This window comes from Triticum urartu, chromosome 7 (assembly GCF_003073215.2).
Source record: "Triticum urartu cultivar G1812 chromosome 7, Tu2.1, whole genome shotgun sequence".
NCBI lineage: Eukaryota > Viridiplantae > Streptophyta > Magnoliopsida > Poales > Poaceae > Triticum > Triticum urartu.
The window spans coordinates 23950294-23961775 of NC_053028.1; the positions used below are offsets into that span (position 1 = coordinate 23950294).

General features: G+C 39.9%; 1 protein-coding gene across 1 annotated transcript; it reads left to right on the forward strand.

The window, feature by feature from the left end:
• Positions 1 to 7319: 7319 nt before the first annotated feature.
• On the forward strand, positions 7320 to 9546 carry LOC125523936 (flavonol synthase/flavanone 3-hydroxylase-like). Its single transcript, XM_048689008.1, has 5 exons — positions 7320 to 7434; positions 7755 to 8018; positions 8114 to 8373; positions 8473 to 8803; positions 9140 to 9546. Exons 2-5 carry the CDS (start codon positions 7785 to 7787, stop codon positions 9380 to 9382), a joined length of 1068 nt encoding a protein of 355 aa, XP_048544965.1. The 5' UTR covers positions 7320 to 7434; positions 7755 to 7784; the 3' UTR covers positions 9383 to 9546.
• The last annotated feature ends 1936 nt before the right edge of the window (positions 9547 to 11482 follow it).

Sequence of the window (11482 nt, forward strand, 5' to 3'; positions counted from 1 at the left end):
GTATAATTCCATAGAGATGTTAATGATTTGAAATAAATGTCATGTGCCACAGAAAAATATTAATTTCACTAAAAAATTAAATATAAAATAAACAATGAAAACGTAAATAAAAGGAACAATTAATAATAAAGAAATAGAATAAGGAGAAGAAAAGAGAAGAGGGGACAGAGGAAAATAACTTTAAAGAAACCGAAAACAAAAACAAGAATATAAGAAAGAATGAATAAAACACAAATTGGCTCGTGAAATAGGAAAATGCTATCCAGGCCAAGTGTTGGTCAGGTTTATAAACTCCCGGTCATGCTCTCCCGAGTTTGTTGCACTGTGCAGGCACGCCATGCCGGGTCCTCGGTCATACATGACTAAGACCCTCATTGCCTCTCAACAACTACTGGCCTTCAGGGATGCTGAGAGCAATGGACAGTGTAGGAAACGGTTGATGTTGCAATCTGTTGTGGTACCCTTGTATGCTTTTTTTTTGCAGAAAATCCGAAGACCATAAATTAAATCAAAATAGCCTTTACAAATTTTTTTGTGCAATAATAAGAAATCATCGGCATGTCCAGGAAGAAATAAATGGCAACTTCCTTCTGCATCCGGCAACGGTGCGCCGTGAGCATAGCTCGTTGCCGCCTCTGGGCCTTCGTCTTACCGGAGCGACCTTGGATATCTAGGAGTTTGTAGGAGCAACATCTAGAAACTTCTGGATGTAACTGAAGAAAACGACGACAACAATATGTGAAGACCGTTGTTTTGGAGAAGCTATCACCCAGGAGGGCCAGGCGATAATCTAAACTCTGGCAAAATGGAGGAGGGATACAAAAACATCCAAAGTTCCCTAAAGGAGGCATATCTGGCTCATCTTCATCATATGAAGGCGTAGTTGGGAAACAAAAACACGCCCAGCGCCGTCCTCCTCAGGACACTGCCACTAGTAGAAAAAGGGTCAAACGTGAAGCACATTAGTGCCGGTTTGATTTTGGCCCGGTACTAATGGTACCATTAGTGCCGCTTCGAACGGATTTGCATTAATGCCGGTTCGTGTTGAACCTTTAGTACCGGTTCGTGCCACGAACCAGTACTAAAGGGGTGGTGACAGGCTGGCGTCAGGCCGGGGCCCCACGATCACCTTTAGTACCGGTTCGTGGCACGAACCGGTACTAAAGGGTTCGTGGCACGAACCGGTTCTAAAGGTCTAACCTTTAGTACCGGTTCGTGCCATGAACCGGTACTAAAGGGGTCTGACCTATAGTACCGGTTTGTGACACAAACCGGCACTATAGGGTAATTTTCAAACTCTACCCCACCCCCCCCCCCCCCCCCCCCCCCCCCCCCGTGTGTTGCCATTTCAGTTCTGAAAAAATCAAAAGAAAATGATAAAAACTTCAAAAAATAAAATCCTTCGAGAGATAGTTATATTACTACATCTACTAGTTAGGAAAATTTGAAAACTACAATTTGGACATGTTTTGCAAAAAGTGTAGGGAAAATGTAAAATGGCTATAACTTTTTAAAAGAATTCAGCATGAAAATCCGCACCCGATGGAAACGGCCTACGGCCTGTTTGGAATTTTTTAGAATCCTCAAATTCCAAAAGGAAAAAAAGATATGGTCAAATTTCAGTTTTTTTAAAAAAATTGGTTAAATCTGGTCAAACTACTTATTCAAGAAGTATTAATGTTACTACATAATTATTCAAGAATATTAGTGTTACTAAATAATTATTTCAATTTTTTTGAATTTTGGTCAAATCTGGTCAAACTATGGTCAAACTGTGATCAAACTATGGTCAAACTTATTCAAGAAATATTAGCGTTACTAAATAATTACTGTTTTTTAGAATAATAGTTTCAAACTCAAACGGTGAAATATGTGACTTCATGCTCAAGCTAAACTCCTGAGGGTTAATAGGATTGACATCTTACTATTGTCAGGAAAATAACAAGTGCAGACTCGGAAACGAAGGAGAATAGAACCCGAAAGTTAAGTGTGCTCGGGCTAGAGTAGTGAGAGGGATGGGTGACCGGTCGGGAAGTTAGATGATTTGGAATGAGTGATCCATACTTGAGCGGTTAAGAAAGGTGATTAGAGACTAAATCATCAAATAATTCAGAAAAATTAAAAATTGAAAAAAATCAAATTTTTTTTCAAAAATTTCAAAAAAAAAGTCGAAAAAAAAACATTTAGTACCGGTTGGTAACACCAACCGGTACTAAAGGTCCCCCATACCAGGGCGCGAGCTCACGCCACGTGGTGGCACTTTAGCGCCGGTTCGTGCCGAACCGGTACTAAGGGGGGGGGGGGGGGGGGCTTTAGTGCCCACCCTTTAGTGCCGGTTATGGAACCAGCACTAAAGGCCCTTACGAACCGGCGCTAAAACTCCGTTTTCTACTAGTGTGCAGTCGTGTGCAAATGCTAATCATACTATACCTAATGCATGGCGATTGACACTGTCCTCTTACTCCTCCACACCCCTCCATGGAAGCACATCGACATGTGGAAAGCAAAGAAAATATATTCCCAACGCCGCTGCTTGTCCCAACTTCACCAACAACGAACCGGGCACACAAATCCGGAAAAATAGATTGTGCCAAGTTTAATTGTAATCAGTTGGAAGAATAAAGAAGAATTACTACATTTAATAACTGTTTTTTTCTTTCTCTTTTTGCTTCGAGTCATTGCTATTTGACTCAGACATTTTCTTAAAAGGTCCTAGGCGGCTCGAGAGCTGAAGAAGCCGTCACCTCCTGGTCACCATTAGCTAGCAAGACCTAAAAACGATCTGTTACTAAGCCGTGTATGAACGTGAACTCTCATTTGCATGCATGGAGATCGGCCGGGCACGCAGGTTGTGGTTTATACGAACGATGTTAGGGCGTTCTAATAAATTAAAAAAATTCCAATCAATATTACAAGATACATCATGAAATATAATCTTATATGTATTTTTCCCTAGTAATGTAGAGGTTGATTTTTGTATAATCAATTTGGTCACGTTTTATCAGATTTGACGTGAGACAGAATCTATATACACTGGTCAGTATATTGACGCGAAATAGAAAGCATAGTACTATTGTATAGTAATGATCAGGTGCGAAAACGATAAAGGCACCAAAAACAGCACGTTCGGAAGCTACCGTCGAACAGCGTAGTTAGTTGATGAGCAGAAGATGATAGGGACATTATAGTTGAAAAATCTAAGCTCTGATTTGACACGCAACTCTTCCAGCAGTCGGCGGCTCTTGTAAGCTCTAATTTGACACGTAACTCTTCCGCTAGTTACCTTGAACGCGACTATATATGAGACGACGGCCTGGCTGCTTACCCCACACGAGGAATGTGTTTCTCGTTCAGAATCAATTAATCATACATGCAATGCAAACTAAATGGTAGAGTTCAGGATTAACAGGAAACTACAATGTCAACACCACTATAGAGGTCATACTGTTGACAGATACAATATTGCACATAATTATTCAAGAGATTTAGTCTGTTAAGGAAAGCGTACGACCAGTTAATTTTAGTTAGTTTGGCTAGAAGAATACCCATTCCCTCTGTTCTAAGTAAGCAAAAAGTCTCACCTCCCACTCTTCTCATTGGGAATTGTGCACGAACACGTTGGTGTGATACCTTCTAACAGGCTTAGGATTTGTGAACGAGCCATGTAATCTTTTTATCGGACGGTTGTTCTTGGAACCTTTTTTCCTGTGAAACTTTTACTCCCTGGAGGGAGTACAACATTTGCTACATTATTTTTCTAAAGATGGTTGTTTGCACTGACTAATGGAGAGGACTGACCTCCTTTAAGAAAAGAAAACGTACGTCGGCACAATATCTTTGTGTCGTGTCACATTGGATTTGTGCTTTCAACAAGAGGAGCGAAATTACGCCTTGTTTGTGAGGAACTTGTGATAAACAGGGATATTAGGAACAAGACTCAACAACTAACCATTAGAACACCGTATTGCTTTTTGATGTGATGTACATTATCTGATGGTTTTTACTGTGATGAATAAAAAAAGTGGTGCCCTTCCCTAATTAACGGCAAGTCCAGTACATGTATGTGTTTCATACCTGATTTGGCTCTAAACAACTTCATCCTGGCACTGAGCGTAGCTCTGAGGTCATGTTTCTTATGCCAGTCCATCCGAGTTCAAGTTATAGACTTGGCACATGTGCTTAGCTTTTTCAAATTTATGCCAGGCATTCTAGCGATGTTAATTCCATGCGAGACAATGTTTCCATCGACTACGAGGCACCTGTGATGAATATGTCAATCTCAACATCTACACTCATTCTCGTGGATGTGCTCGTAGGGCTATGATGTTCGTTCAGGTGTTCATAGAAAGGGTGTACGCGGTTGTTTCTGAGCGGTTGTGTTGGTACTAGAAAATTAAGGACCAGCGACGACCTCATGTCTCTAAAGCAAGTTTTGGGATCAAGGGTACATACAAATGTGCCTTTAATAACAAGCTAACCTGGCTGACTACCTATTATAAATTACAAAAGTCTTTATCTTAGCACTAGGACAATAAAATGTGCATGACATTTAATTAACCAATAAGGCATGGCATATTACTAACAATTGTATACAGAGAACTCCTATTGACAACACAAATCCTATATACCTAATTAAGAGAGCGATTCCAACTACTTACTTATTTATCTCAATATGCACGCATGCCACATCATCATACAATTATGAATGGGATAAGACCACTTCAACATGCAACCATGCATGGAAGGAAATCCACCACTGCATGCAACCATGCATGGAAAACATTTATCATCCTATAATTCTACTTATATTCAATAAATATTTTAGAACTATACATAATCAACTATAATAAGTCATATGTATTATGAATTTTGGTGCATGCATTATTAATCTAAATATTTATATTCCACACAATCAAATCATATTGAAATATATTACAATTGATTTCGGTAGTGACACACAAGGTATCATCGACTACTATACATATGGTGGGGTCTCTTTTTGGTGGTCAACGATTGTTGACAACACAAATCCTATATGTGACCCCATTTAAATGTAGATGCAAGAAATCTACATCATAAACGCGTGCAACCAATCCACTTTTCACTTTCTACCATCCATGACATGCAACCCCTCCACGTCATCAAGCGCACATGCAATCGTTCCACTTTCCACTTTCAATTTTTAGAACATGCAAGATATACATATCATTAACCACATGCAAGCCCTCCACATAATTGTTTTTCCAATAATAAATTACTAAACTTGAATCTCACAAGAGAAAGATGACACGCATCAACTGTCGATTTACCTATAGGTTTTCTACCGCCGCATGGTAAGAATATGGTGTGGTATTATTATCATATGTTCTGAATTTATTTATCATAATTTCATTGCTATAAAACATCGAGCGCGCATGAAATCATTTCACTTTTTATTTTCCAATTTCCACAATACATGCAAGCGATACACATCATTAAGCACATGCAAGCCCTCCACATAATTATTTTTATTTTATTTTTCAGCAACAAATAATTGAACTTGAATGTCACAAGGCAATATAGCATATGCATGCGCCCTCCATTTAGTATAGGTTTTCCACCGTCGTATATGGTGCAGTTATATTATCATACATTCTAGTTTTATTTGTGATAATTTCAATGCTATATATTTCCATAGCAATGCTCCGGTTGTTATCTAGTAGTATATAGATAGCGAGATCTCTTCTTGGTGGCCGGCGGCTAGTTGTTGACAAATAGTACATACATAGTATACGGCTAGCGAAATCTCATCTTTGGGGTCAACCATGTGCAACGTCAAAGTGTCGAACTGACTAGGAAAGTCATCCAAGGCAGCAGTACACACATAGTTTTGGGATCTACCTCTCCATTATCCTCTCAACCATCCATGGCCCCAACAAAAATAAGAGGGTGTATATTGTCGGCCCTAAGTTGCAACGATCGAAACATATGTGACATAATATGAGTAGCATGTCCATTGCCAACCAGTACTCCCTGCTCTCCGCTGTGCGGAAGACTTTGATGTTGACTAGCGTGTCGACAGATTTAGAGCTTAGCAGTGGTCAGGGAGATTAGGGATGGATGTCATACATGGTGGAAAATAAAAATGGCGGTGCGGAAGGGTCGATACAGAGATAGACGGTCATCGTAGGTGAGAAGGTGGCCGTGAGGCATATTGGTTTTTTAATTTTTAAAATTTAAACGAAGTCAAAATTTGGCATGGTTTCATTATATGATCTCTAGAGGATGTAGTCAAAATTTGAGAAAGTTTAGAAAAGGTTATGGCATACACTACTTAGAAACCAGACCATCTTCAAGGAAGAATCTTGGTTTTGAGATGGAACGAGTCAGGTTTGAACGCGAAGGGACTACTGCTTTCGTCGATTAACCTTAATTTTTTATGCACTTAAAATGTACCATTACATGTTCCATGTCATAGTTTGGTATTTTTCAAATTTAAAAAACCAGTAAGATCCATGTTTGGGGGTCGAGTCTCTTCACACCATGATGTTTGGAGTTACACTTTCTTTTCTTGTATAAGGCCTGAGCATAGGCTCAAGAACACCAATATAATTTTTCAAGCCAATTTGCCCAACTTCTTCATCCACTTGGAGTCCACATTTTAATTACGTGAGTTAAATGCCTAGAAATGCACTAAATGTCTTAAATATAACATTTTTTTAGTAAAACATCCCTAGTTTCTCCCACATTGAACATGTTACATTGTGTTACTAATACCAATTTTTGGCATTTGTTTTGAACCATTTTCTCATTTTAAGTCATGAATTGCATTTCTAGCTATTTACCAAATAATATCCAATTTCGAACTACATGTTTACAAAAACTGAACTGTAAATTCAAATAAAATCCATATTTAGTTACTTATATATATTTCTATCTCCCTCCAAAAAAAGAACTTATAACTAAAAAGTTTTCTATTGAAAATCCAAATGCATACATGCATTTTATTTCTTTTTAATTGTTTGCCGAGTGTCTTATAAAAAACACTCTAGCCTACTGCCGATAGTTTTTGTTTGATGAGTATAACACTCAACAATGCACCTGTTTGCCTAGTTTCATTTTCTACGAGTATTTTGTCTGGGACACTCGTTTGCCGAGTGTTCAAGCAAACGATGCGACACTTGGCAAACAAGGTTTTTCCAGTAGTGATTGGCCCCAAACCTGCTACCCTGCATGTTGTTGTTTTCACCATTGGTCTCTTTTTCTCCATAGTGCGTTCCCTGATTTTGTTAAATGCTTAACATGTGTTGACTAGTATTGCTCCAATAGTCTATATAAGCGAAGTTGTGTCTTGTGGCATTTCCACGCTGAGGCTGCATACTAGTTGTAGAGCAGCAAGTTGTGACCGCAGCAGTTGATCGAAGCTCCATCTCTGGTATCTCCAATTGATCAAAGGTAACTTTGTTTCACAGTTCATCATCCATGATCTCCAATATTTTCTCAGTTGTTCCATGCATCAGTTGTAGATGAGAAAATCCATGAACTTTAATGTTGCCTCGCAAACTGTGTGCAAATCATACCTAGATCCTAGGTCCTAGGCTAAGCACCTGATTTCTAACCGGCTCCGCTTGCAACCTAGTACGTGATTGTGGCCTTATTAGTTAACAAAGACATAGCTTTTTGTTTATATAGCACAAAAGGTTTTCATCTCATTTTATATCGGCAAAGAAGGGACCCAGGGTTATTGAGTCTTTTATAAATGTACAACATTCCAGATTCTTCTGTTTGCTAGTGCAAGTGCTACTATGGGAAGCACAGGGGCAGCTAGAACCATGCCAGTGCAGGAGCTTGCTGGAGCCCTTGGCACACCCGACGTGCCAGCACCGTACGTCGTGCGCACGCACAAGGACCAACAACTCTCCTCGGCGGTTGTAGCGCCGGTCCCTGTCATCGACCACGGCCGCCTTCTACAGAAGGACGACAGCGCCGACGAAGCTGCGAAGCTCCGGTCAGCGATCGAGTCCTGGGGCCTCTTCATGGTAAGTAATATTCCAATGAGTCGGTAGTGCACCACCATTTCGGAACAAGATCAAAGCATGCATGTCTACCTCGCTTCACATGTATGTTCCTCCAGGTCAGTAACCACGGCGTAGACGCCGCGGTGATAGAGAGCATGAGAGCCGCGTCGAGGGAGTTTTTCCGGCAGCCGCTCGAAGAGAAGCAAAGATACAGTAACCTGATCTGCGGCGAGCAGTTCCAGTCAGAGGGGTACGGGAACGACCGGGTGAGCTCGCCGGACCAGACCCGGGATTGGACCGATCGCCTCTACCTCAAGGTGGAGCCCGAAGACGAGCGGCGCATTGCCCTCTGGCCAGAGCATCCTGAAAACTTCAGGTGACCGATCTCATAGAGTGATGTCGACTTACACAAATTTTCCTATTGGAAGGAAGGTTTGTTGAAGGATCATTAAAACATGTATTGTTTTGTTTGCAGGGATGCTCTGCACGAGTTCACCAAGAAATGTGGGAAATTGAAGGACGAATTGCTCCGGGCAATGGGGAAGCTGTTGGAGCTTGACGATGACGACTACTTCGTGGACCAGCTTGGGGAGAAGGCTCTTACTAACGCCAGATGCAGCTACTACCCAGAGTGTCCAAGGCCAGAGCTCGTGTTCGGCCTCAAGCCCCACTCCGATGGAACCGTTGTTACTGTCCTAATGGTCGACGACAGCGTCGGTGGCCTGCAAGTTCTCAGAGATGGAGTTTGGTGGGATGTACCTGTGGTACCTCAGACACTGTTGATCCTTATAGGAGATCAAATAGAGGTACGCTTATAGAAATATAATTTCTAGCTTGAAATAGTTATTGTTAGTAATATTTATTTATTTGAACCTTATGGATGTACATAGTTTTCCATTTCTCAGTGGTCAAAATTGTGATGTTCAATACGTTTAATGATGATACATATTTACGCCATGTATAGATTACATCTTAGCCTGATCGTAGCATATCAAATATTCAAGTCTATTCTACCGTGTCCAAAATATAACAGTCAAAAGTTACATGTCCGGGATCTCAAAATACCAAATCGTCAACATTGTGTGCTTTTGCCAGAAGATTCTAAGCTCTTGGACTGATGTAGTTACAAATTTGTGACACAGATAATGAGCAATGGGATATTTAAGAGCCCTGTGCATAGGGTAATCACAAATGCAAAGAAAGAGAGGCTATCAGTGGCTCTAGACTACTCTGTTGATCCTGAGAGAGAAATCGAGCCATCGCCTCAACTGGTCAATGAGAAGAGACCTGCGTTGTACAGAAAAGTGAAGGTCAAGGACTACATTGCCACTTATTACAATCATTTTTTTCAAGGGGAAATGGTGATCGATACGATTAAGATATAACTAAGTATGGCATGATGGGTTTCTTGAAAAAGAATGTGGCCAAAACAAATGATTGTATCATGTATCTTTATATGTCAAGTGTATTTACTCTCTTTGTTCAACAACACATGTTGTGTCAGCTTTGTGTATGGTCTACATGCTAATAAACTATGAATGTTGTGATATTGTTCATGGATTTATATAAAATTATGGGATGATAGTATTTTTAATACCCCAATTTTCACTCTGTTTTTTATTGGTTTTATTTGTTGTTCTTAATTTTGGTGGTATTTTAGTTTGGATTTCTTTTGGGTTCAACAAAATTTGGTAACCGGGTGTCGTTAAGGCTACACACATCCTGTCTCCAACCCATGACACCGCACATGGCCCAAAATCAAGATCATATCCGTCCAGGAAATTAAGTATTTTCCTATTAAAGGGCATTTTTTTAGAGACACCGATTACAACATTGTTGCACACATGCACACACTAACACCACCACACAAGGCACTTACACAACTTTTACTGAAGACCGGGTCGAAGTAGCGGAGCTTGAAGATTGATGAAGTAACCACTGACGACTCGCTATTGACGGGAAGGTTGCCTCCCACTAAATTAATAACCCGCAGCAATGAGACACCAAAGCGTCAAATCAGGGGTTTGATCTTTCACCATTACAAACAAAACCATCTATATCCTAGATGAAAATTTTCAAGAAAATTCATGGAGCTCCCTGCACCCATACAAAACCAAGATATGCAGACTCCATACTTCAACCATTCCTTTGGAAAATTAACTTTCTCTTATTAATCCCAAAAATTATCAACACCATATTTCTACTCCTCCACTCCAGACGAGACCTGGGAAATTTAATCGAAGGCTCTAGGGGTGCCTAGAGCTGTATGCTCTGGCTAGGATCGACCAATTCTTTTTCCATTTCTACACAACAAAACATTTCGACCTACATTCACATGTGCCAATTGTTGCATAGGCCCATAGATCATTGTCTCCCTAACATTTCCCATTCCCGAAAGGCAAATCCATGTTGTCACAGATGGCTCGACTAATTGTTAGATCGCCTTGCTTGGTACATTCGTATTAAACCCATTTTAGTCGTACACATTACCTTAACTCGTTTGTTTCCCCTGACAGAATCCCTTCCTCTTCTATTGTTCCTATCTCTAATCATGAGACATTCTCGTCTGCTTGGGTTTTTTAAGTAGCTATCTCATCATCCAATCTTCCATGTCAATGTTTCATGTGATTTGCAGAAGCAGGAATTCATATCGTCGAACGAGGGTGTATTTTGAGATAGGAAGACGGGATGACCAGCCAACCTCAATAAAAAAATAGCTAGAGGAGGCACGAATTGCAATGGTCATTGGTGTAATTGATTGAAGTAAAGTACATGATGTCAAGTTCTCCATAGGGATTGAAGTATAGTTATTATACAAATTCTTAAAGCCAAGCGATACTAGGACAAAGTGATTGATCGACAGTGATTAACAACAAAGGTAAAGGAAAATTATCCAGAAAGGTAACAACAAAGGAAATAGTCAACATCACAGAGTAATGAAGAAGTGCAAGCTATTTGTTTATAAAGGTTAATTATTCACTCATAATGTAGCGTCAAGCAGATACAAAGCATGACTAGATATCAGTAAGTTTTATGGGACCAAAGCTATCCCTATATTGAGAGAAGTAAAATAGCAACATGTAAAGGTTTAGAGAAGCTCATACAAGAGCAAATTAAAAGAAATATTAATCATTATTTTTATTATTCTTTTCAACTATAACGACACGAATAAATAGGCCAAACAACTAGGAGCCGGAATTACTCAGTACCAGGGAATAAACTGTAGCTAAACTTCAAAGTTCAAACTAAATAGAAATAATTTGTACCAAAATTTTGAGTGGTACTCGACATTACTAAGAACTGAAACAGACAGGAGAAGCAAGAGTTAAGGATATGCAGATAGTGAAGCAAAGCTCGGGAACTTCAAATAGAGAAGCAAAGATTACATGATTCCAAAGTTGGAAATCAGTCAGCTAGCTAGTTGACAGGGAGGTACATAATCAATCGAAGCTGAAGCAGGGACAAGAAGGAGAAGTGTATCTGCT

Coding starts and splice junctions, on each gene's coding strand:
- LOC125523936 (XM_048689008.1), top strand. CDS start 7,785: ATGGGAAGCACAGGGGCAGCTAGAACCATGCCAGTGCAGGAGCTTGCT. Junction 8,374..8,472: donor GAGCATCCTGAAAACTTCAG/GTGACCGATCTC, acceptor TTTTGTTTGCAG/GGATGCTCTGCACGAGTTCA. Junction 8,804..9,139: donor TTATAGGAGATCAAATAGAG/GTACGCTTATAG, acceptor TTTGTGACACAG/ATAATGAGCAATGGGATATT.